Raw genomic sequence first — 27,983 nt, 5'->3', positions numbered from 1 at the left:
GAGAATGAATCAGATTCAAAACATTTAATTACATGAAACTTTTATTGGACAAATAACATATACATTTTTTTAAGACCAAATAAAAAAACACAGACTCCATTCTCTCTTAAAAATGTTGGTCCATAGTTCAGCTTACCACGTCTGATACAGGACTCAGTTTGTCTGAGCTCTCACAGACTTACTCAGACAAGCCAAGTCTAAAGATAGCAGGAGACATTGTATTACTTCTGCTCTTGAGTCTGAATGACAAGCGAAGCTGAGGTCAGTATTTGTTTGTGTTGAGTGGACATTAGCGTGTATGCTCACACAAACAGCCCTTTCCTTTCATATTCATGATGACTAGGAGTAAATTTTTTGTATATACAACATGATAGATAAAAACAATAGAAACGTTTTAAATATCCAATTCAAGTTACTGGACATAATATAAATAGAGTTTAAATGAAAGCTTTTAAAATAATCAGTCATGAATAATTGGGAGGGTTTCTGGCATTATCACTGCTGATAACTGCACTCATAGGAACATCTCTCAACTGTGTTATCCTAACATGAGTTTGGTATCATGGAACAACTAACAAGAATGATCACATCTGGAGGCTGTGGAATCAATACACCTATCACTATGTATATGAGCATAGGGCAAAAACACTGGATTTGATTGCACTAAAAATAACACACAGTCATTGAATGACAGGAATAGAGCAAATTACATAACATTCTGTAATCTTGTTTGAAAAGTCGAACTTTACCAGAAAGAGAAAATCTGCAGAATGCCAGAATATTAGATGCATTTGATTTCCTTACGTATACAAATATCTCACTGAAGATTCAAGGGAGGTAGATGAGGAAGGTAATGATGACTTTGGCAATGATGAAGCCATTTATTGGTACACTTATAACATAAATACTATCATTACCCTTAGAAGACAATTACTATGGTTTCTCATTGTTTCTCGTGTCAAAATAGTACACATTTCACTTAAACCTGTTGTCCCAGTGACAACTATACTAGTGCCTCAAAACAACATCCTGAAAGCAAACCACAATGTTTGCCACCTCAGAACTGTTGCTTTGTGTTGTTGTGCTGCTGGTTCTGTTTTCTTCACCACATGGAGCATAATGCCATCTTGTGGGGGAAGTTAAATTATACACTGAATAAAAATATGGAACATTTCTGGGATATTTTATTTCAGCTCGTGAAACATAGGACCAACACTTTACATGTTGCGTTTATATTTCTGTTCAGTATATATTATTTTCCATGTCCAGCCGAGACCCTGTCATTTGGCTATGGTCAAATAATGGGCACGTCGGGGAGAATTTGATGTTTGGGAGAGCTTTGGTTGGCATTTTGGTATTCTTGTTTATTGTTGTCTGTTGCTAGTGTCCGCCTCCACTCCGAGACTCTCCGGACACCCAATCAATAATGATGAATGACGTACTCATCACCATGAAGATGAAGCCTAAGACAGCAAAACAGGAAGCCTGCAGGGAGAGAGGGGGAGGCAAAGAGATGGATGACAGCGCATTTTCTGACATTAATTCATATAGTAAGCATGACTAATTACTAAAGACTATTTACTGCTACATCGCTAAAGAAGATGAGACAACGGATTGAGGTTTTACCATAATCTTTGGTTTGGATTTTAGAGGTTCCGTTTCTTCAGGAACAATCCTGATGTAGAAGATTCCCGGGAGGATGAAGATCAGGCTGGGTGCAGAGGTCGCCCCTGGGTTGGGAAGGGGGAATAGATGGACGAAGGGAGGGAGGGAGGGAGTGGGGAAGGGAGGGGTGAAGAGGTGGAGGGAAGTTGAATGTGAACATTTTCTATAGGAATAAAACTATTAGAGGTCATAGTTTCTACTTTGGATAACAATAGTCTGTGAATCTAAACTAGGTTTGCATTGAAACCAGAATCATTTTACAGGTCTCTGTCTCTGCACACTTACCAATGATACCGAAAATGTCTCGGATGGTGGGCACGAAGATGACCAGTAGGTTGACGATGATAAGGAGACACACAGCAATGGTGATGTGGCGAGCCCAGTGGAAGGGCTTCTCAGGGAACAGCAGCTGCAGCAGGGCCCTGCGAATCTAAAGAGGGGGGTGGAGGGACAGAGAGATGTCACCAGACCTGCGTCATACACCCTGGCTACGTCCTAATTGACACCCTATTCCCCTACGTAGTGCACTACTTTTAACCAGAGTTCTGTGGGCCCTGGTCAAAATTAGTGCACTATATAGGGAATAGGGTGCCATTTGGGACACAAACCATGTCTCAGGAGAAGCATGTCAGATACGTTCCTGAAACCTGTCAGCCAATTAGCGACCATAGCAGAAGGGTATTGCAGGTCAAGAGCTTCATTATCCTCATACTCACACTGCAGTGACTTCAGAGTAAGGATGCATTATTGTAACATTACTGGACCCTTCAAGCCAATATAATAATACAAACACAAGCCAGCACACACTGTTCTGGTAGCTGTTGCCCACCTCTACCTGCTTGTAATTTGAGTCTCACCGGAAAGAGAACCACAGGGACAGTAAGAGTAACAGCCACCAGCACAGCCATACGCACACACAGGATCAGTGTGTCCAAGGGGTCCACTTTAATGTATGTATGAAGGAGCTCGGACTCTACTCCACCTAAAACACAGAGAAACAGAGAATGGTGGTTATACTTCAACACACACATGTATGCCTTAAAACAGTCATAACCATACATTCATACACCAGTTCTCCAATTCCAGACTTCTCAATATGGTAACAACACAGTAACAACATGAGTGAACAGTCTGAACATAATAATTACTTCATTATTCTCATTGCTTCAGGAGCAGTATCTTACCAAAGAAGGTAAGGTAACCAAAGATAGCAGTTAGCCCGTACATAACGAACATGGCCAGAATGGAGATGTTGGCAACTGTCTGCATGCGTTTCTTGGTGGCACTAAGGTCACAGTGGACAGACATAGATTAGTACCTGAATTTGGCAGTAGTTAGTACCTGAATATGACAGTAGAGTCTACTGTAGTATGTGTGTGAATCATAGGGATATGTGTTGCATCTCTAATCTCAGTTGTGTCAGATCATGACTTACTCTTGTAGCTCTGTGTAGATGGGAAGCACCTCAGGGTGGCAGACAAAAGCAAAAGCCAGGATAGGGATGGTATATGCTGTCTGAAGGAAATCAAACCATACATTTAAAATGGTTCAAATTTATAAACATAACTAGACGCTCATTTGAGTGTAGTAAAAACATACACTACCAGTCAAAAGTTAGGACACACCCACTCATTCAAGGGCTTTTCTTTATTTGTACTATTTTCTACATTTTAGAATAATAGTGAAGACATCAAACCTATTAAATAACACATATGGAATCATGTAGTGACCAAAAAGTGTTAAACAAATCAATTCTTCAAAGTACACTGTCATAACTCTCCTGTGAAGATCTGTATATAAAGTTGAAGTCGGAAGTTTACATACACCTTAGCCAAAAACATTTAAACTTCTTCACAATACCTGACATTTTATCCTAAAAATTTCCTGTCTTAGGTCAGTTAGGATCATCACTTTATTTTAAGAATGTGAAATGTCAGAATAATAGTAGAGAGAATTATTTATTTCAGCTTTTATTTCTTTCATCACATTCCCAGTGGGTCAGAAGTTTACATACACTCAATTAGTATTTGGTAGCATTGCCTTTAAATTGTTTAACTTGGGTCAAATGTTTCAGGTAGCCTTCCACAAGCTTCCCACAATAAGTTGGGCGAATTTTGGCCCATTCCTCCTGACAGAGAAGGTGTAACTGAGTCAGGTTTGTAGGCCCCCTTGCTCGCACACGCTTTTTCAGTTCTGCCCACAAATTTTCTATAAGATTGAGATCAGGAATTTGTGATGGCCACTCCAATACCTTGACTTTGTTGTCCTTAAGCCATTTTTCCACAACTTTGGAAGTATGCTTGGGGTCATTGTCCATTTGGAAGACTAATTTGCGACAAAGCTTTAACTTCCTGACCGATGTCTTGAGATGTTGCTTCAATATATCTACAGAATTTTCCTTCCTCACAATGCCATCTATTTTGTGAAGTGCACCAGTCCCTCCTGCAGCAAAGCACCCACACAACATGATGCTGCCACCCCCGTGCTTCACGGTTGGGATGGTGTTCTTCGGCTTGAAAGCCTCCCCCCTTTTCCTCCAAACATAACGATGGTCATTATGGCCAAACAGTTCTATTTTTGTTTCATCAGACCAGAGGACATTTCTCCAAAAAGTATGATCTTTGTCCCCATGAGCAGTTGCAAACCGTAGTCTGGCTTTTTTATGCCGGTTTTGGAGCAGTGGCTTCTTCCTTGCTGTGCGGCCTTTCAGGTAATGTCGATATAGGACTCGTTTTACTGTGGATATAGATACTTTTGTACCCGTTTCCTGCAGCATCTTCACAAGGTCCTTTGCTGTTGTTCTGGGATTGATTTGCACTTTTCGCACCAAAGTACGTTCATCTCTAGGAGACAGAATCCGTCTCCTTCCCTGAACCGTATGACAGCTGCGTGGTCCCATGGTGTTTATACTTGCATACTATTGTTTGTACAGAGGAACGTGGTACCTTTAGGCATTTGGAAATTGCTCCCAAGGATGAACCAGACTTGTGGAGGTCTACAAATTTTTTTCTGAGGTCTTGGCTGATTTCTTTTGATTTTCCCATGATGTCAAGCAAAGAGGCACTGAGTTTGAAGGTAAGCCTTGAACTACATCCACAGGTACACCTCCAATTGACTCAAATTATGTCATTTAGCCTATCAGAAGATTCTAAAGCCAAAGACATCCTTTTCTGGAATTTTCCAAGCTGTTTAAAGGGACAGTCAACTTAGTGTATGTAAACGTCTGACCCACTGGAATTGTGATAGAGTGAATTATAAGTGAAATAATCTGTCTGTAAACAATTGTTGGAAAAATTACTTGTGTCAGGCACAAAGTAGATGTCCTAACCGACTTGCCAAAACTATAGTTTGTTAATAACAAATTTGTGGAGTGGTTGAAAAACTAGTTTTAATGACTCCAACCTAAGTGTATGTAAACCTCCGACTTCAACTGTATATAGCTGTTTTTAGCTGATTCATGATTTATGATGGTAGGGTTTGTGCAGATATCCAAGGGTTTGTGACGTTCAGGAATGAGACTGGTGAGGAAATAATACATTAATAGACGACTGTAAATGATAAGATAATAAAATATCTTTAGAGTTATATTTGGGAAATTGCAACTCTATAAACAACATTTTCCCGTGGTGCCTTCCTAGTTAATTACTATTCCGTGATTTGTTTAATCATGGAATAATTACACATAGAGAATTGATTTGATAATATAAAGGTCTTCACATTTAATGACAACAAATGCTACGATATTTGGAGCCCCCGTGCGAGGAATCTAGGATAGAATGAGGCATTCATTTTGATTCAGCCTATATAAAATTGAAAAGCAGATTGCATTATGCACCCACATTATGTTATACAATATGGGAGTTGTAGACAGGACTTGTTGACATGTGTGTTGCCATTTGAACAATACAAGGAGGTTTCCTCCGTCTTGTTTTTCGGACATAGTCATAGTCAAAGAAGTATTAAAATTGGCATTCTTTAGACTAGTTGAGTATCTGGAGCATCAACATTTGTGGGTTCGATTACAGGCTCAAAATGGACAGAAACAAAGACCTTTATTCTGAAACTCGTCAGTCTATTCTTGTTCTGAGAAATGAAGGCTATTCCATGCGAGAAATTGCATGAAAAAAAATAGTAAAAGAGTACCCACAAAACACCAGTCTCAACGTCAACAGTGAAGAGGCGACTCCGGGATGCTGTCCTTCTAGGCAGAGTTTCTCTGTCCAGTGTGTGTTCTTTTTCCCATCTTAATCTTTTCTTTTTATTGGCCAGTCTGAGATATGGCTTTTTCTTTGCAACTCTGCCTAGATGGCAGGCATCCCGGAGTCGCCTCTTCAATGCTGACGTTGAGACTGGTGCTAAATATGGAACTGCATTTGAAAACTGAACAATTAAATGTAATTGCAAAAACTTATGACAAGGAACGAGCACAAACTCTTCAACAAAATCGTCTTCAACAGGAACAAAATCGTTTTTCACAGGAACATCTCGATTTAGTCAAAACTAAATACGAAGATGTCCACGCCAAACTAGATAAATCTGACGAGTTATCTACAAACATGCATGCAGTTTTGTTGAACGTTACTCAAAGTAACAATGTTCTACTCCAAATGCTGCAGACCAAAGACGATCAGTTAATGAACACAATGACTAAGTTGGATGACAAATCAGCAGAACTCATTGAAGTCACTAACCTAATGAATGATGAGAGAACTCAGGTGATGAAGATGGAAATATTGATAAGCAAGCGGAGAAAATCTCATCACTGAATCGCTCGCTCCGTACTCAAGACCTCTATCTGCAAACCATGACAGATAAATATGAGACTGAAAGGAGCAAGTGTGACACTCACGTGTCCAAAATCAGTACTCTAAGCGCTCAAGCGGACTCTGCAATGTAGCAGAATATCACCCTTAGGTACAATCTGGTGGAATTCCAGAATGGTCACACGCTACAGCGTGACTAGCCAACCAAGCAACCGGATCCCGGTACTCAAAGGAGTGAAGACAATAAAAGGTCTCAGACTTTGCCTCCCTCATGTGTCCCTCAGTCTTCTCCTCTTGGCCATTCGGCACTGAGTAATATGGCACCTCTTCGCCAACAAAGCCAAAGCTTGGCTTTTCGGCCGCAATTTCCCCACAGGATGAATTAACCCTCCCCACCCGCTGGACGTGGAACGCCTTGACAAACTCTGCAAAAATTTCCCCACCTTTCACTCCGTTCCAGTTCAGCCAAACGACACTGAAACGTTCCTAGCTGACAGAGAGGACACATTGGATGGCTATCTGAACACTGTGGGTTCTGACAGGCTTTACCTGTTGAAGCGAACATCGAATAGACACGTGACGAGGTTCATTAGTTTACAACAGCAACACGTGCTAAACGACTATGCTAACTTGCCACTGCTTTGAAATTAGAATTAAGTGGTTCTACGACGTGCAAACACAATAGCTCACTGGCTAACACTGTCAAACAAGCTCAGAATGAAAACCAAGAGATGACGCAGAACAGTGGTTTCTACCACGAAACCACGACTCCAATAACCACCGTGTCGAAATAACTGTAAAGTACGTCACCGTCGAAACGACTACCGTTACAGTCGACCTGTTCGCTACGTTCCTGCACCCAACGCACACAGCGTCAGAGCACAAGGGTAATAAAGGGTTAAAGGACGATCGAAACGTAGACCAATGTTCTCTAGAAGTTCCACTACGTGAAGAGCTAAAGCGAGAAACATTTGAGAAAAGGGTAAAAGATAAGTCACAAGGACTAGACGGGGAATTGCTGGACACCAGGTCTGCAGGAATTAACACCCTTAGCAAGGACATTAAAAATCGAATTTCTCCCGCTCTCACTCAAGACCCTATCCAGGGCACGCTCAATCAAGAAACAAGCCCACAGGCTTTGTCTATAGACTCTGATACAAAGGTTGCGAAGAAAAAGGTCAAAAGCTTTGCTAAAGCCAAGCCCACTCAAAATCTGAAAAGTCGATCTGCTTCCACCTTGAACAGAAATGACACATCACGTTGTTGCAAACGACCACTCCACTTTGTGGGGAATATGTGCACGAAACGCAACTCTAAACGGCCATACCTGGAAACAGTCCTGGAGGGCTGCTTAACTTGTCATGCGCTAATTGAGTAAGGCGTGACAATATCGCTCATCTCTCAAACATTGTTCAATAATCTGAAAAGGTCTTTGAAGCCAACTAAACGTTGATTAAAAGTGGAACGATGAGACAATACACTTCGAGGTTTCACTCAGACTACCTCACCTCTCACATTGAGAATCATGCTGAACTTGCTTACAACTTCCGGCGCCGACCGAGATGGCCGCCTCGCTTCGCGTTCCTTGGAAAATATGCAGTATTTTGTTTTTTTATGTGTTATTCCTTACATTGGTACCCCAGGTAATCTTAGGTTTCATTACATACAGTCGGGAGGAACTACTGAATATAAGATTAACGTCAACTCACCATCGTTCCTACCAGGAATATGACTTTCCCGAAACGGATCCAGTGTTTTGCCTTCCACCCAATACAATGGATCTGATCCCAGCCGGCGACCATATGCGACGCCGTAAAAGGGGCAAACGTAGCGGTCTCCTGGTCAGGCTTCGGAGACGGGCACATCGCGCTCCACTCCCTAGCATACTACTCGCCAATGTCCAGTCTCTTGACAATAAGGTTGATGAAATCCGAGCACGGGTAACATTCCAGAGAGACATCAGGGATTGTAACGTTCTCTGCTTCACGGAAACATGGCTAACTCAAGAGACGCTAACGGAGTCGGTGCAGCCAGCTGGTTTCTTCACGCATCGCGCCGACAGAAACATACATCTTTCTGGTAAGAAGAGGGGCGGGGGTGTATGCCTTATGATTAACGAGACGTGGTGTGATCATAACAACATACAGGAACTCAAGTCATTCTGTTCACCTGATCTAGAACTCCTCACAATCAAATGTCAACCGCATTATCTACCAAGGGAATTCTCTTCGATTATAATCACAGCCGTATATATTCCCCCCCAAGCAGACACATCGATGGCCCTGAACGAACTTTATCTGACTCTTTGTAAACTGGAAACCACACACCCTGAGGCTGCATTCATCGTAGCTGGGGATTTTAACAAGGCTAATCTAAAAACAAAACTCCCTAAATTCTATCAGCATATCGATTGTGCTACCAGGGCTGGTAAAACCTTGGATCATTGTTATACTAACTTCCGCGACGCATATAAGGCCCTCCCCCGCCCTCCTTTCGGAAAAGCTGACCACGACTCCATTTTGTTGATTCCAGCCTACAAACAGAAACTAAAACAACAAGCTCCCGCGCTCAGGTCTGTTCAACGCTGGTCCGACCAATCTGATTCCACGCTTCAAGACTGCTTCGATCACGCGGTTTGGAATATGTTCCGCATTGCCCTGTGCAACTGGGTCCTGGACTTCCTGACGGGCCGCCCCCAGGTGGTGAGGGTAGGTAACAACATCTCCACCCCGCTGATCCTCAACACTGGGGCCCCACAAGGGTGCGTTCTGAGCCCTCTCCTGTACTCCCTGTTCACCCACGACTGCGTGGCCATGCACGCCTCCAACTCAATCATCAAGTTTGCGGATGACACTACAGTGGTAGGCTTGATTACCAACAACGACGAGACGGCCTACAGGGAGGAGGTGAGGGCCCTCGGAGTGTGGTGTCAGGAAAATAACCTCACACTCAACGTCAACAAAACAAAGGAGATGATTGTGGACTTCAGGAAACAGCAGAGGGAGCACCCCCCTATCCACATCGACGGGTCAGTAGTGGAGAAGGTGGAAAGTTTTAAGTTCCTCGGTGTACACATCACGGACAAACTGAATTGGTCCACCCACACAGACAGCGTTGTGAAGAAGGCGCAGCAGCGCCTCTTCAACCTCAGGAGGCTGAAGAAATTCGGCTTGTCACTTAAAGCACTCACAAACTTCTACAGATGCACAATCGAGAGCATCCTGTCGGGCTGTATCACCGCCTGGTACGGCAACTGCTCCGCCCACAACCGTAAGGCTCTCCAGAGGGTAGTGAGGTCTGCAGAACGCATCACCGGGGGCAAACTACCTGCCCTCCAGGACACCTACACCACCCGATGTCACAGGAAGGCCATATAGATCATCAAGGACAACAACCACCCAAGCCACTGCCTGTTCACCCCGCTATCATCCAGAAGGCGAGGTCAGTACAGGTGCATCAAAGCAGGGACCGAGAGACTGAAAAACAGCTTCTATCTCAAGGCCATCAGACTGTTAAACAGCCATCACTAACATTTAGTGGCCGCTGCCAACATACTGACTCAACTCCAGCCACTTTAATAATGGGAATTGATGGAAATTATGTAAAAATGTACCACTAGCCACTTTAAACAATGCCACTTAATATAATGTTTACATACCCTACATTACTCATCTCATATGTATATGTATATACTGTACTCTATATCATCTACTGCATCTTGCCATCTTTATGTAATACATGTATCACTAGCCACTTTAAACTATGCCACTTTATGTTTACATACCCTACAGTACTCATCTCATATGTATATACTGTACTCTATACCATCTACTGCATCTTGCCTATGCCGTTCTGTACCATCACTCATTCATATATCTTTATGTACATATTCTTTATCCCTTTACACTTGTGTGTATAAGGTAGTAGTTGTGGAATTGTTAGGTTAGATTACTTGTTGGTTATTACTGCATTGTCGGAACTAGAAGCACAAGCATTTCGCTACACTTGCATTAACATCTGCTAACCATGTGTATGTGACAAATAAAATTTGATTTGATTTGAAACTACACTTCCAGGACGTATCGCTTGTTCACCCTGTGTATGTTACCAGCCTCGAATCTGAACCCCTGCTACTCAGAGTAGACTTGATCGATCGGTTACTCTCAATGATGGATTGGAAAACCAACCATGAATGGTCACAGGTCACATTGCCTTCCCCACTGACCACACTGTCTTCCCCCAATGAGGGGTATCTATCGAAAACACCCCTTGGGAAAAATACATTTTGAAAACCTCTTGGTGCAGAATCCGATCCAAGGAGATATTACGATATCTCGACACATTCAATCAGCAAACCTGATTGACCATTCTTTTCATGATTTCAAGCCAGCAGTATTTGTGAATGAGCAACTTTCCTCCTCCTTGCAGTCGTGCAATACTGTAGTTGAGATGAACTTCTCTTGCCTTTCAAACACTTACGCTAGCACTGCGGTCGTATCAGCAAATAAAACGTTGACGTGCAGAGTGTACTCTGCTTCCGATGATACATCTTCCACTTTGTGGGGGACTGTCACCCTTTACAATAACACTAATGGCGTCAGTCCCGCAACTGACCCGATGACTCCCACTGGTGAAACACCTTGCGATATCACAGACAGATATCCTCATCTCAGTTCACAGGTACTGGAAGAGGATGCCACACGCGGACACTGTGGTGACCGACAGGCCTCGACAGCCACTGAGCATTTTGAAGACTACGTGCAACACTGTACGAGGCCGCCAGAGCAGAAAACAAATCTAGTTGTAAACTTCCCCATGAGAACAGAGAGGAGCGGACAGGCCACTAGACGGGGACAACCTTAGAACAGATATTACAGAGGTGTACCACACTGGTCATAAAAGAAGTCCAGTGGACGTTCCCCCCTCCAAAATAAATGGCAAAAATAATCATGCCTTGCCATGTGTAGTTTCAACTACAATGCAACTAGTAAAATTCTCTAATCATGTGTTCCGGTAGAATAAATTGCTATGGGTAACTGGTCCCCTTGAGTACCAGTACCAATGCCAGCACAGTCAGTCCAGCAACAATCAGAAAGAGGATTATAGACCTCACAAGTCAAATTGCTATTGATAACAGTGATAGAGGAGTTAGTAGTCATTCAGGTTGCAACATGTGTAAGGGAATCTCCAGAACACTCTTCTGATGGTTTACACACATGCCACTAATAAATAGAACCCTCCATTCAGGAGAAAAGTTATTAGAAGTAATGAACCATGATCACACTGCGTACGACTGGTTCAGTACTTAGAGAGTAATTCTGTCGTGAGGTTAGCTATGAAATAGCCTCCTTCATACCTACCACCACTGCAATGGTGTAAGACACATTGATGTGTAGTAAAGCTACTACAGGTCCCATTAACACGTCTTGAGGTTGACATCAATTCTTACTGACATCAAGGCATTGACCTGGAAATGATCTGATGACGTCAGACTCATTCTGAACAGGTTGCAGCCTACCCGGATACATGGTTTCTTTCACTTGGTATGTGCGCTTGTGTAAGCACAAACGCACATGTACAACTGAACATTTAATGTGAATTTATGCTTGGATCACTTAAGGGTCCGAACAAAATACCAGCCTTAGTAAAGTTGAAAATTTACTCTGAGGCCTTTGACTCTACAGCTACAGAACTCACCAGTTTCTCCACAAGAGGTCCATAGGTCATCCCTGTAGACTGCCCGAAGCTGGTGTCTTACAGCTGTAGACTTATCATGTAGTTATCAACTTAGGATAGTGCCCTAGCAACACACCGCAAATTAGGAATGCCCTAGATATGACATTAGACAATGCCATGATATGGTCATTTTGCCAAGACCTTGGACATATATAGAATACAGTCCAATTAGATGACTATGGTGTGACAACTATATTTTGTATATCTTTTTGTTTATGCTTTGATTCCTTTTCGTTTCATTTCCTTTGACACTTAGGAAGTGATAGAGCCCTAAACAAGTTCCCCATACAACCATCACTTAGTGCCAAAACGCCGCTCATTTGGGCAGAAATGTAATTATGTATTTCATGAGTGTCTGTGCGTTGTTAACATCTGCCTAAGTTACTGCCTAGAATCACCAGCCTGGACGACGGGTCCATAACAGGGATCACAATCCGGACATCCACTGCTCATCCTTGTGGCTGTCACACCCTGATCTGTTTCACCTGTCCGTGTGATTGTCTCCACCCCCCTCCAGGTGTTGCCGATCTTCCCCATTATCCCCTGTGTATTTATACCTGTGTTCTTTGTTTGTCCGTTGCCAGTTCGTCTTGTTTGTTAAGTCAACCTGCGTTTTTGTTCTCAGCTCCTGCTTTTCCCAGTCGCTCTTTTTCTCGCCCTCCTGGTTTTGACCCTTGCCTGTCCTGACTCTGAGCCCGCCTGCCTGACCAGTCTGCCTGCCCCTGAGCCTGCCTGCCGTCCGGTACCTTTGCCCCACCTCTGGTTTACTGACCCTTGCCTGCCTTGACCTGTCTATTGCCTGCCCCTGTTGGAATATTAAACCATTGTCAATTCGACATTGTCTGCATCTGGGTCTTACCTTGATTCCTGATAGTGGCGGCCTGCTCCATCTGCAGAAATTCTACCCTGGTCGACCACCAGAGGGGGACCGCAACGGCGATCACCAATCAGGACATTCCCTGGCCATTCTTGTGGTGCTTTAAAATTCACAGAAAGCCTACCTGGGTCAACCACCAGAGGGGGACCGCAACGGCGATCCACAACCAGGACATTCCCTGGCCATTCTTGTGGTGCTTTAAAATTCACAGAAAGCCTACCTGGGTCAACCACCAGAGGGGGACCGCAACGGCGATCCACAACCAGGACATTCCCTGGCCATTCTTGTGGTGGTTTACAGCTGTCCGAAAGCCTACCAGGGTAAACCACCAGGGGGGGAACTGCTATGCTGATCCACAAACAAGGACATCCGAGGTTAATTCTTATGGTGGTTTGCAACTTGCAGGATCCTTTCAACTTGAACCCACCAGAAGGGGACTATCATAACTCTCCTGTGAAGATATGAAGGATCAGGTTACCGTGGGTCTGCTCTACAGCGCCCTCTCTCTCCCACAGAGGTGGCGGGGGCTGCTTTATGGTGGTCGTAAAATACTCTGCTTCTGGGCTTTGTAGTATCGAGATTGTGAAACACAGAGAGACACTTGGACATCAAAATGTTTAAAAAAATTAACAGTATTTCTGTATTCCAAGCAGTTGGAGTGGTCCATGGACACTTAAGCAACAGTCATATCAAGTTGGTTTAATTTGGTGACCTCATGAAGGACAGGAGACACACATTACTGTTTCTTTGTTTGTATACACTTATCAATTATGGGGTTTGCATCTGAATGTTGTATAAATGATTGAGTATAGGAATACTTTTGGAAAGATAACAATGTGATCTTAGTCTTCTAAATAAGAATTTTTTTTCATAGTAACTTAGGATCAGTCAGTGGCCACGCCCCTGTGAGCACAGACATTTCACGGCGTCATGGAACGGCCCCTTTTCTACTAAGTATAAAACCCACTTCCGACAAAATGCATATTAAACCAGAAAACATGGAAGCTGTCGCTACATGTTGAAATGGTTGGCAACTCTACCAAAGGACAAGACCAGAGAATGTGGAGATCATTCCCACGTTGAAATGGCTAAGAAATCTACAAACTAAAGAACAATTATTCAGGCTGCAGCTGTTTAAGTACTTTAGTCTGGTAAATGCAACCAGTCGAACGACCGAATGGTACTCTGACGTATCCATTATAACAAGCTACAACTCCGAAAGACTTTGATCTCTGGTGGACAAACCAGAGACTTTGTCGGCAATCTATCCAGCGGTGATCGCAGAGAGGGACAACAAAGGCATACACTCGTAAATATGTAAATTGCAATTTCCTTTTAGAATGAGCGGTTGTTCATGTTCAAAGTATAAGCATTTCCATGAGTGTAGTGTATGTACGGGGTCCCCTCTGAGTTTCCAGCTCTTGAGCTGGCCCCACCCCTTTCCTTTGTCTACCAAGACGTCATATCGGCTTAGCCCACTAGGGACTTTTCAGTGTATCATGTCAGTAAACAATGTATAACTATTGTGTGTGTGTTTATGTAATTCTGTGATTGATTACATGAGAAGGTTAATTAGTAAATAAATAATGAAGCCAATTTGTATATCGCTGATTCATGATTTATGATTGTAGTATTCGTGCAGATATCCAAGGGTTTGCGATGTTCAGGAATGAGACTGATGAGGTAATAATACATTAATAGAAGAATGTAATCGATAAGATAATAAAATATCTGAAGAGTTATATTCGGGAAATTGCAACTATAAACAAAAAATTTCCGTGGTGCCCCTACTTCCTAGTTAATTACTATTCCGTGATTCGTTTAATCACGGAATAATTACACATAGAGAATTGATTTGATAATATAAGTCTTCACATTTAATGACAGCAAACGCTACGACAACACACATGGCTCAAACGCATTAAGGAGGAAATGAGCACTACACAGACTGATGTGTTATTTCATAGATTTGATGTCTTCACTATTATTCTATTATAGTAAAAATAAAGAAAAACCCTTGAATGAGTAGGTGTGTCCAAACTTTTGACTGGTACTGTATATTGCCATAACAAATCACTGTCTAGAGACATAATCCATAATCTTAACACAGCTAGATTGTCTGAGACACAAATCTAGAAAACTCACAATCAGAAATTGCGCTATTTAATGTTAAATACAATGTCTGCCTGTATTACATGTCTCTTCCTCTCTGACCTGCGTGTTGATGGTGAATAGCTGTGGTTCACAGAAGTCCACATCAGAATTGACGTAGGCCGGGGTGACGAATGAGTGGTTACCATGACTCTCCTTCAAGGCGTACGCTGAGTGGTTACTGTGACTGGTTATTTCCTCCAGCGGACACGGGATGTTGAACTTCTTATAGATCACCTAGTGGGAGGGACCAACTGACTGTTTAGTCAAACACTGAAGACTCCAGCTACTGCACAGCATGCGGTACCAATGCACCAAGTCTGGAACCAAAATGACCCTGAACAGTTTCTACCTCCAAGCCATAAGTATTCTAAACAAGACTGCTAAATAGCTAATCAAAAGGATACCCAGACTACCTACATTGACCCTTTTTTGCACTAACTCTCTTCCTCTGACTCTATGCACACACACTGGACTCTACCCACACACACTTACACGCTACATACACCCACACACACATAACATGCACACACTGTACATTGTACATGACGCCACACAAACACACTCACTTTCAAACTCACCACATATGTGGCTGCTAGTCACTTTCTTCCTACCTACTCTATATGTACAGTACATTGCTACCTCAATTACCTCATAACCCTGCACTTGTTCAAAAAAAATCTTTATCTTTAACTCTGCATTGTTGGAAAAGGACCCGTAAGTAAGCATTTCACTGTTAGTCTACACTACGAAGCATGTGACGAATACAATTTGATTTGATGAGCCTGGTCCCAGATCTGTTTGTGCTGTATAGCCAACTTGTAGGGTTGTTGACCATTACAACCATGGGAGTTGGCAAGAAAGCAGAAACAGATATGGTGCAAGGCTATATATTGTTTAGTTGGATGGGAGATGGGTTAGTTGGTTGATGAAGAGGACTCACCGAGATGAGGAAGAAAACCATACAGGAGAGAGAAAAGCCACTGGTGTAACCAAGGTAACCTGTGAGGTGATAACAGAAGATCACGTTGTGTTGAAATAGAGACATATCGTGTTATTCTGTGCATGTTTCATCATCACTACTAGCATACTACAAAAAATAAAGTATGAATATAGACTATAAAGTGAAATGAGTGATGGTCTAAGACATGGAAACTTACCAAGGTGTCTCATGAGTGAGAGTGGAAAGATGATAATGACGCTTACAATGATGATCAGGTACCTCCCATCCAAATACCACTCTCTGACAGACAGACAGCAAGAACACACAAATGATACAACATAGCCAACTTTCAGAACAATCTATCAAATCACATTTTAAATGCTCCTGTTTTATAGCCTGCATTATGAAATAACAGCAACTGCCGCCTTCTAGAGACACCTACCCAGTATTTTCCGTCAGGCCCAGAAAGGCCTGCATGACCAACGGAAGCTCAGACTTCACAATGAAGAGGTAACTGGACATCGCTATGGGAAACACAAAACAAAACTTATTTACACTTGTATATTATGTCACTTAAGTCATTAGACCTTCTATGACAGGAGCAATTTCAGTGGCACTTGTACTTGCACTTAAGTAAGTACAGACATGAGGCTAACATACAATAACATAAGCCAATCATGACCTGCTGGTGACATACGGTACTTTACCTCCAATGTTGTGCATGGTGATGATGGAGCCAGCCAAAACTTTGCCTGGTTGTCCAAAGGCACGGTGCCCTAGCTGCTCATAGGCACGGATGCCTGAGAGAACATACACATGCATGTTAACCTTTGAAGTGCAGTGGGCTAAAACCAGGGTCACACAGAGTGTTTCTTGGTAGTCTTAAACAAATCTACTTTGAAACAAAATGATACACCTCACACACATGCTGCTGGGCATTAAAAAAAGACGACACCTGTACCATGTCAGATATAGAGTTGAAATGAGTTTGCATCCCAATATTAAACTCAATATACACTACTGTTCAAAAGTTTGGGGTCACTTAAAAATGTCCCTGTTTTTTAAAGAAAATCAAATTTTTGTCCAATAAAATAACATCAAATTGATCAGAAATACAGTGTAGACATTGTTAATGTTGTAAATGACTATTGTAGCTGGAAACGCCTGATGTTTTTTGGAATATCTACATAGGTGTACAGAGGCCCATTATCAGCAACCATCACTCCTTTGTTCCAATGGCACGTCGTGTTAGCTAATCCAAGTTTATCCTTTTAAAAGGCTAATTGATCATTAAAAAGACCTTTTGCAATTGTTAGCACAGCTGAAAACGGTTGTGCTGATTAAAGAAGCAATAAAACAGGCCTTCTTTAGATTAGTTGAGTATAAGGAGCGTCAGCATTTGTGGGTTCGATTACAGGTTCAAAATGGCCAGAAACAAAGAACTTTCTTCTGAAACTCATCAGTCTATCCTTCATCTGAGAAATGAAGGGTATTGCATGTGAGAAATTGCCAGAAACTAAAGATCTCGTACAACGCTGTGTACTACTCCCTTCACAGAACAGCGCAAACTGTCTTTAACCAGAATAGAAAGAGGAGTGGGAGGCCCCGGTGCACAACTGAGCAAGAGGACAAGTACATTAGAGTGTCTAGTTTGAGAAACAGACACCTCACAAGTCCTCAACTGGCAGCTTCATTAAATAGTATCCGCAAAACACCAGTCTCAACGTCAAGTGAAGAGGCAACTCCGGGATGCTGGCCTTCAAGGCAGAGTTGCAAAGAAAAAGCCATATCTCAGACTGGCCAATAAAAATAAAAGATTAAGATACGAAAAATAACACAGACACTGGACAGAAGGCCAGCATCCCGGAGTCGACTCTTCACTGTTGACGTTAAGACTGGTGTTTTACGGGTACTATTTAATGAAGCTGCCAGTTGAGGACTTGTGAGGCGTCTGTTTCTCAAATAATTGTAGGCTATTCTACGAATGTTCTTTGTTTAACTTTAAAGATAGGTATCTTGGTAAAGTATCAGCATCTTACCTACAACTCCTGCACTTCTCAGGAGGAGGTGGATGGAATAGGCTGACAAAATGGCGATGAATAATAACAGGATACTGAAACCACAAACAAACATAAATTACAACATTGATTTATTAACATTATAAAGCTCTGCAATTAACATACATTCTCTTAAATCAACATATCAGTTACATTTGGCACAGCCTCATCAATGGCTTAGTAGTTTCGCGGTACCAGACATCACGCCGCAACGGCTAATGACTCAGTAACGCTGTTGACCCAATTTCTCTCGCTGTTGTACTACTAGCTATGAATGACCATCACAAGTGTGAATCATTTGTGACGCATCTCACCCGCCTGCTAGTCCACCCCTCCCAATTCCCAATGGACACACATGACTGATCCAGGCAGACCTGCCTTTGATCTGATCACTACAAGCTATTTATAACCACAAATCTGATTTAGGAGAGCAGCGTGTGTATGAGCACTACACAGACTGAGCGAGCTGATAGGCCATCCCTCATACTCAGATACAGGAAGCGACTGAGAACACACATAACACAGATCAGGCCAAACCATATCCTTCGATCCCCCATTGTGTGTACAGATGTAAGATCTTAATATGATCACCCTGTTGCAGGAGAACATTCCTGCAATGCAGGAAATGTAAAACTTGTAGGGCTCTATTTTCGGCTGGCGTACGCACATTAGTTTGCAATTTCAGCATGTAAAAACTGCCACTCTGGCATTTTCCACCAGGTTCAGCAATTTACCTGTCTAACATCAGCTCGCTTGCTCTGAGGTGTGGCCTTGAACACAAGCGCAAAAATGACAATTTCCTACAGCACATATTGGGAGCCATGACACACAGTACCCTTATGCTCATGGAACAAGAGAGATGTGCTTTTTATGCCGGTAACCATTGTATTAATAAACATAAAAAAACTAACATTTGGTTTCATTTTATTAAAAACCAAGCATATAGCCGCTGTTTTTTTGTCCTGCCCAATGTGTTCAACAAGTAGCCAAGCCTATCAATAAAGGTTTTGGCTCGTGAGCTTTGAAATAAATCTTAATCACCAAACTTTTATTAAAAGATCAAGTTTGGGAGCATCAAAAGAGTGAGTGGACATCCCCTTTTTATTGTATAGGTCTACAATATTTTAGCCAGCTCCCGTCTTGGACGTGCATAAAAACCACTCCATGTAGGCTACATGTATATATGCACATCATGAAATGAGAGATGAGATTGCTTGTTTGTTTGCTGTTTCACATGATAAAAAAACAAGCCCTCCTTAGGCTATCCTTACCCTAGGTGTATAGGCTATAACGAAGGCTGATTCAACAGCAATCCGTTTTCTTTTATATCCTGTCGATTTTATGATAACATTCTTCTGACCCCAAGCTATTTAGAACTATCGTTGTTGTAAAAAAAAAAAGATATCTTCTTTTCATTTGATTTGACTTATTAGAATGATTCACTGTCAGGCCTTTATGGTGAACATCCAGTTCGCATGCAATGCAATTTAGGAGCCGTTTGCTACTTCTGCAGAAGTGTGAATGCGATCTGTAAGATGGTTCCATTATGTTTATAGAACATTATATTTGGGAGCAGTTAAACAGTGAGCGGACATTCTCTTTATATTGGATCTTTGTCCAGTTTCTTTGGCATAAAATCCTCCATTGTCTGCATTGCCTTAATTAATATGATCCGCCCACAGGGAGAACAACAGATAGTCCCCCCAAAAATTCTAAAGGAAGTTTGTTCTGAAGTGTGTGTCCTATATCTGAGAGGTATAAGAAAGATCAGGAAACTTAGTTTTACATTTTTTTCACATGTATTTATCCCCTTATTTTTGGCATTAAACAGTCTCCATATATACTGTACTTCCATTAAAAAAAAAACCTGTACCAAGGGACCTTCAGACGAGTCTTGTGAGGCCTGTGGGCTTCCTATAACAAATCATGAAATGTACATGTTCGTGAGAGTCTCACCTTCCACAGAATGGTCATATTAGTGTGTAGCCCAAACTGTTCGGACACTTCAGACAGAAGTTGGCAGATCGGCTGTACCGACTTCAGACGAGTCCCAAGATGATTGTGGGGGCCATAGAGCAAAACGGAGAACACCATCGTGTTCGTGAGAGCCTCATCTTTCCATAGAGTTTGTAGGCCAAATCGTTCAGACGCTAAAGGTGATTTTGTGTTTCATGGTCTGACCGACACTGCTCTAACTCTGTCACCTTTCACAGCAGATGCGGATGTGCGACTTTGGTGGATGCGGTGGATTGAGACGCAGCCAATGAAAAACAAACTAATATCTCTAGCTTTGTCACGGCCGTCGTTGGGAGGAGACCAAGGCGCAGCGTGATAAGCGTACATTCTTCTTTATTTAAAGAATGAACACTGAACAAAACGAACAAAATAACAAAACGAACCGTGAAGCTAATATGGCTAGTGCAGACAGGCAACTAAACATACAATAAGAACCCACAAAACCAAAAGGGCAAATGGCAACCTAAATATGATCCCCAATCAGAGACAACGATAAACAGCTGCCTCTGATTGGAACCAATTCAGGCCACCATAGACATACATATGCCTAGACTTACCAACACCCCTAGACATACAAAAAACCCTAGACCACAGGTGTCAAACTCATTCCACGGGGGGCCGAGTGTCTGCGGGTTTTCGCTCCTCCCTTGTACTTGATTGATGAATTAACATCACTAATTAGTTAGGAACTCCCCACACCTGGTTGTCTAGGGCTTTATTGAAAGGAAAAAACAAAAACCTGCAGACACTAGGCCCTCCGTGGAATGAGTTTGACACCCCTGCCCTAGACAATACAAAACAAGCATACCCACCCTCGTCACACCCTGACCTAACCAAAATAATAAAGAAAACATAGATAACTAAGGTCAGGGCGTGACAAGCTTAAACTGACACATTTGTATTTATTTTTTAAATTAAGCTAATTAATTTCCGCGGGGTCAGCGGAAATCAACTCTCGGGGGTGTTAACAATATATTTCCATATTGAAGCCATGCGGTTAGGTTTCTTACAATGTTGACTGCAAACATGTTCAACATATTTATCAAAGATTTGATAGGCCTACATACATTATATATATTTTTTTCTGTAGGCAATTTAACAAACTAGGCTATAACGGACTAACATTCGAATTGGAGTTGATGACAACGCAGTACATAAAATAACGTAAATAGACAACTTGAAGCAACCACATATTTAGCCATGGAACACGTTCTGAATGGCCAGTGTGGCCAGTTCTGAAGTTTATAATTTCCACTTTGAAATTTCAGACTTGATTTTCCCTTACAATTTTTTTTAATCAACCCCTACAACAATGCCCATTAATTATAATCCGTATAATAATTCACATTTACTTTTGCTGCAGTGTAATTTTCCTGCTGTAGTAAACTGGCTCAAATTAAGACACTAAACTTGCCGACCCCTCTTTCCTGTTAAGTGTGTTCGGGTATGTTGGCCACACCTGACCTTAATGAGGTCTTGTTTTCTTTGAAATGGGGTCTGTTTGAGTAGATTAAAATGAACAACTTTGTATGAGTTAAAAGAACATGGCATGCTAGCTTCATCCTTGTGGCACAGTGAACTAATTCCAAGGATAGGGAACAGAAGATCATAGGTTCTAATCTCACTGACGCTGTGCAACTGTCACGCCCTGACCTTAGATATCTCTGTTTTATATATTTTTTGATTAGGTCAGGGTGTGACTAGGGTGGATACTCTAGTGTTGTATGTCTAGGGTTGTTGTAGGTCGAGGGGTTTTGTATTTCTATGTTGTCCTGATATGGTTCCCAATCAGAGACAGCTGTTTATCGTTGTCTCTGATTGGGGATCATATTTAGGCAGCCCTGTTTCCCACTTTCTGTTGTGGGATCTTGTCTATGTGTAGTTGCCTGTCAGCACTCGTTTGTATAGCTTCACGTTTCGTTTTGTTATTTTGTTAGTTTGTTCAGTGTTCATTCTTTAAATAAATAAGAATGTACGTATACCACGCTGCGTCTTGGTACGATCCTTATAACGAACGTGACAGCCACAATAATAACAAAATGTGTTTGCATAATTAATGCTTAAGCAAATTAATTTCCATGTGTCATATCTGTGCTTGGAGTTCAAAACAGTTAACCCGAACAAAGCTAACAGTCTAATTACCTTCAAAATGAGCTTCATTTCTGTTCTCATTCCATAAATTAAACCTCCCAGGAAAACTGTCAGGGAACCATAGTAAAACATTCTCAGAACCTCCCTGCAACCTAAAAATGTACATTCCCAGAATAGGCTAAATGTCCACTTCCATTCTCAGAATGTTTAAAAAACAGTCAGAAACACATGGCTGCTTTCCCAGAACCAATGGGAAAGCAAAAACGGAAGTTCCAAGGAACCAAATGTGCCAGCTGGGCTGTGACTAGTAGAGTTGAGCCTTTATAGTTGTAATTGACCAGGTTAAACACTCAACAGACTTCTCAATAATGTACACAGACAGAAAGTCAAACCCACAATAGCCCTACTCTTTTCTTGTAAAACAATCAAAATGTTTCCCTTTATGGATCTGCCGGCTAAGCACTCGGTCTAGTGTGGCCTGGATCGTCTCATCATTATAGTGTCATCACAGCATGGTGATACTATAAACACAACCGGTGTCATTCTTTAACCCTATTCGGTATATAGCCTGGACCCAGACACACACAGCGACAGCGTTCTGATCTGAGGTCATAGTAGAGTTGTGACATCAAGCCTTAGGGAACCACAGTGATCTTGACAAAAAAGGAGGACTAGTGACTTGTGTTGTGTTGGCATGGTTACTCACAGGAAGAGGATGATACCGGTATTGGACATGGCGTACGCTAATCCCAGAATTCCACTGCCCATAATGGCATTGCTGAGATTGAAGATGGACATTCCAAATGAAGTCTTACCCTCAAACTAGGGTGGGAAAAGAAAGGAAAGAATCACACACACAATCTGCAAAACAATACAGTATCTAGCTTTAGTTGTAACATTTTACATAAAGTTGTTTTTATACCACAATATAATTACTCTCATACAACAGATCTCTGATGCTCACACTAATGACCTTTAAACTAAGGCTGAGCACTCACATCAGTGAACTGAGGTGCCTTTATTCCTGGCCTCGTCCCTGGCAGGAACTCATCCCGCTCTGCCATAAACTCCAGCCCATCAAACCTTGAGCGAAAAGAAACACATTTAAAAACATGAAAGCTGTGGTACCACTGTGGCACTACACACGTATATAACAAAATCACAATGGCATTGCTGTGAGTAATTATATGCAGACAGGTATAGCCTGTTGATGCACTTGTGTTCAATGTTAGGGTATCTGGTGTAGCCAGAGACTTACCCTTCGTCTAAATTGAGCTTATCTGGGCCAAGGTTCCTGCTATGTTGCCCGTTCATCTTTTGGAGCTCCATACTTCTCCCTACATCCATGGCTCTGCTGGGAATGAAGATCCTATGGACTAAGAAAGAGCCAAGTCTCAAATGCAACCTATGGAAATTCTGCCTCAGATTGTTATTTGTAATTATTGAAGGGGGTTCTAAAGTGAGCAGAGGAACACGACCAACATGTTATAGCATTCTGGTGCCCAACTGTATAGTCGTTGACATACACAATCATTGGTTGATGCATGCAACATCTAAGCAGTGGAGCGCGACCAATATCTGCGGTGCTGCTCGTGGCAACGTCATTGAGTCTACCTTTAAATTAAAGTCAATCTCAGTGTGATGTGACAGATTCAGAAGCTTTAAAATGGAACATAATTCATGATGGTTTTTATTTTATTTTTGTTAGTTTTGTAGTCAAAGATAGTATTTTCAGTATAATTTTTGTTTTTCAAACGGGTTTGTCAATTATTTTATTTCGGTTTTCTAAATAGTTTATGATTAGTTTTTGTTTTAGTTTCAGTTTTAGTTTACTATAATAACCTTGATACTTTGTTAAACAAACACCTGAAGGATAACTGTCTGACGGTCTATATTTGGCTCTTAGAATAAACGAGAAGTTGTTGGTTGTCCAGACAGAAAGTCTGTTGTGGAAAGCAGCGATCTAATGTGGAAAACATGGTACGGGTGTAATGAGATGAATATAACAACTGGCATCTGGATAAAGCTAATGAAATGTATAAAGTCATGACATTGGACTAAGCCTAAACCGTGGCAGCTGTTTGAATCAACTATTCAATCTCACCTGACCATGGATGGAGTCAGTAGTTTACATATGACCATGGAAAGGAAAGGCCTCTGGGTTCGGAAAGAAATGCTGGACAGTGAACACAATGCTAAACATGATTGATTTTTAGCATAATCTCGATGATCTTCTTTCCCCCTCAATCATACAGCACTGTGCTCTCTGTGTGACATTTAACATAAGATAACTGTACTTGTAGTGTAGGTTGTTTTGAGGATCACTCTTAGACTGAGGAACCAGACTATCCTAACATTTGTTTGACGAACCAAAGGGCGTCCACAATATGTAAAACCGATTGACAAGATAAAGGGAAATACTGTTGAAGCATGGGGAGAAATGTAAAGCTATTTAAAACGTATGTGCCGGGAAAAGCTTTAAATAACAAATGTTGTCAAAGGACTTAATGTTATGCTAATCAGCTCTGGGCAACACAACGCAAGCATGGAGAGTAGTTCCTGTGTTCACAGTTCACACTCCCTACTCTCACTGCCACTGTGTCATGGGTCAGAGCCCTAAACTCTCTCAACTCCGATGGCCTCTGACCCCTAACCTTTGGGGACTGACTGCCTCTATGGACATTGTGTCATACAATGTGAAAGCATGAACCTGACTGAAACTTCCCTAATCACCGAAAAATCCCTCTTCACTAAAAACAGAGCATGTTACTGGCTGTAGTCCAACAGTAGTAATCTATCAGGAAGGCAATAATGGGCTGCTGTGAAAAGACCACTAATTAAGAGTTAGTTAGTTAGTGTTAGCCCCAGGTGCCTAGCTTACTAGCTTCAAGGAAAACCATCGCCTAAATGGTGGTCCAGACCAGAACAGCTTCCTAACCAAATGTTTCACTTCCTAGGAACCACAATGATCAACCAAAACACAACAAACAAGGCCCAGGTTTGGTGCATTTATAACCAATTGTCTGTCTGCAATGTACTAACATAAGAGTTTTCTCTTTGGCTTTGGTAAATGTTTTATTGTATTACCAAAATTTGGGGTGAATCACAGTAGTCATTTGAGTTTGTTATGGTTGTTGTTAATGATGAACTAACTATACAAGGCTGTCATTTGAAAAATCAACAACATTAACAGTTTACTATGGGTCATATATGCTTTTTATCCATTTGAAAATGAGACAAACTAGACAGAACTGGTTGGCTACTAGTTAGCTACCAGTTCTGTTTTAGTGTAGTTGTAATGGGCAGGAAAGAGACCATGATTCCATCCTTTAATGAAGGAGTTGATCACCCAGGGTTAATAAAACAACCACATACGAAACATTTCATTTCAGTCATTTAGCAGATACCCTTGTTCAGAGCGACTTACAGGAACAATTAAGGTTAAGTGCCTTACTCAAAGGCACATCGACAGAGTTTTTACCTAGTTGGCTCGGGAATTCGAACCAGCAAACTTTCGGTTACTGGCCCAACGCTCTTAACCACTAGGCTACCTGCCACCCAAAGATTGTTTACAAAAAAACACCTCCAAACATGCTTATAACCTATTCCTCTGAACAGCTACGCCAGTATCGCCAAAATATAACATTACAGCATATGGTCTATGTGAAAAGTTAATAAAACAGTGTCTGATACTTCCAGTTTACTAAGCCATTTAAGACATTAGTAGAAAAAACCATCAGTGTGCCATGAGCCTCCCAGTCCAGTCCACCACAGTAGCAGTGCTGTGCTTCAGACTCCTAACACATGTCCTTTTTCTGATGCAAGACCGCCTCTCTATTGACAGTTACCCTTCCCTTGTTTTAATAGCTCACAATACTCCTACAACAGACTACTACAACTCACACAGCTACTTACTCAGATAGTGGAGAGGAACTTCTGTTTCCTTTACCCTAAAATGGATATCCCTTTAAAATCCACCAATTTCTGTGTTCTTAACATCCACTGGGGACTTTTTTCCCCTCTATAAAGCTCCTAGGGCTGAGGAAGGGAGACAGAGAGAGCTTAGGACATGCTTGAGAGGTAGCAAGGGAGAGGGAGTCTGATAACACCCCTCCCCTCTTTAACCCTATGTTAAACCTGTCTGTTCTTTCACAGGTAGTGTTGACTTACAGCCTGATTGAAAATAGAATCTAGTGGTAGCTACAGGTCTACATTCAAGAGATCATGTTTAACTTTATGGATGTGACAAGAGCAAAACATTTACCTTATAATTTCCATATTTATGGTGCATAACTATGAAACAACATGGAAGCAAACAGTACAGTATAATGATGGGGAGCTAAGTAATACTAGTAATACTATCAAAATGAGTAGTAAGCGGTGCCATTTGAGGTGTTCTGAAAGAAAGCGTGGGTGGTACTGGATAGATGGGGACAGCGAGGGAGTTGCATCCTGCTAGAATAGATCAAGGCCACAGGGCCTTAATTAGCTTAGGAGATAAGTGCTTTTTTAAGGTTACCTGCATGTACTTCTGCTTTAAGACTGTAAACATTCCACACGCTAACACTTGATCATGTGCCTGAACACAGATGGACACACATTTAGGCCTACGTAGACAGAGACAAGCAGTGTTGAACTGAATACATAGATGAAATTATCTTACAATCCTTGGGTTCTGCTTGGGAGAATGCCTAACCTCTCATCCAGCCTTAGAACACATGCAACATGTACTGTAGGTCATTTATTTAGCTGTTAAAGAGGACATGGACCATGTCTAGTCTGTCTATGTTCTGGTATGTGTAGTTTAACTCAATGGTGGCAACGTAAGTTCAAAATAAGTCAGTCAGAGATATGAGTTTTGCCAGCACACCCAACCAACACCCACATTCTCTTTATCTACCAATGACATACAGTATGTTTCTCTGGAAAAAGCCTTATTGTGTTGTAAGGGGGTCACAACTACCACTAATAAAAAAAAGATGACAGTTTGCATTGAGTGAAAGGGACACTTTCAAACACATGTAGGTACAGTACTAGGCTATGAAACCAGAAGTACTGAATATGACCAGAGGGGTTGCTGGATCAAATGGAGCACCATTGGACTAAACAAGTAGAGTAGGAATGGAAAAAGTATCCACAGGCATTCCATAACCATCAAATATTTAACTTTGTTCAGGTCCATTGTAGTATGTTCTTCTAGTGTTTGACAACTGTAAATCATCCTTCTGAAATTTGACTGACTTCACCACAGCATTTCTTTAGACTAGGGCTGATATTCAATCAAAACTGCATTTCGGTTAACACACAATGAATATGAATGAATCTGTTCTTTTTTATTAAAACATCAACAACAAAAAATCCTATTAAATGATGCATGGTTTTCCCAGTGCCAAATTGAATGTCACATAAAGAATAACTTGAAATAATCTGAACACAAATTTACAGTTTACGTCATTGTAATTACTTTTAAGGTTGTTACTATCGCTACTATTGCTAAATTCAATTTCATGACCCACATGGTAGACAGCAGCATGGTGTCAGATAGTAGACAGCAGGATATGTTTTTGTACTCACCTCCCAACTGGGCCAGACAGCTCCTTAGACCACCACTGCCTAGGCAAAACAAAACGTTTGAGCCTCCCACTTCTGGCTATATACAGTCGTGGCCAAAAGTTTAGAGAATG

At 41.7% G+C, this 27,983-nt stretch overlaps 1 protein-coding gene across 3 annotated transcripts; it reads right to left on the bottom strand.

Annotated features, from left to right (window-relative positions):
* Window positions 1-29: 29 nt before the first annotated feature.
* LOC139557487 (sodium-coupled neutral amino acid transporter 3-like) lies at window positions 30-27,983 on the bottom strand. Of its 3 annotated transcripts, none has more exons than XM_071372376.1 (16): window positions 27,874-27,983; window positions 23,558-23,675; window positions 23,298-23,382; window positions 23,006-23,121; window positions 18,175-18,248; window positions 16,843-16,935; window positions 16,578-16,659; window positions 16,353-16,435; window positions 16,136-16,194; window positions 15,256-15,429; window positions 3,101-3,180; window positions 2,850-2,950; window positions 2,523-2,647; window positions 1,951-2,095; window positions 1,627-1,730; window positions 30-1,485 (listed from the first exon to the last, which is right to left on the bottom strand). In XM_071372376.1, exons 2-16 carry the CDS (start codon window positions 23,644-23,646, stop codon window positions 1,381-1,383), a joined length of 1,515 nt encoding a protein of 504 aa, XP_071228477.1. In that variant the 5' UTR covers window positions 23,647-23,675; window positions 27,874-27,983; the 3' UTR covers window positions 30-1,380. The 3 variants fall into 3 exon arrangements, 2 of the variants coding, with proteins under 2 accessions (XP_071228477.1, XP_071228475.1); XM_071372374.1 differs by lacking the exon at window positions 27,874-27,983 and adding an exon at window positions 26,215-26,370; XR_011671398.1 differs by lacking the exons at window positions 30-1,485; window positions 27,874-27,983 and adding an exon at window positions 26,215-26,370 and having other exon boundaries at window positions 1,628-1,730; window positions 2,501-2,647.

The sequence above is a fragment of the Salvelinus alpinus genome, chromosome 28 (genome assembly GCF_045679555.1).
Source record: "Salvelinus alpinus chromosome 28, SLU_Salpinus.1, whole genome shotgun sequence".
NCBI classification, from domain to species: domain Eukaryota; kingdom Metazoa; phylum Chordata; class Actinopteri; order Salmoniformes; family Salmonidae; genus Salvelinus; species Salvelinus alpinus.
This window is presented reverse-complemented; position numbering and strand designations above follow the sequence as displayed.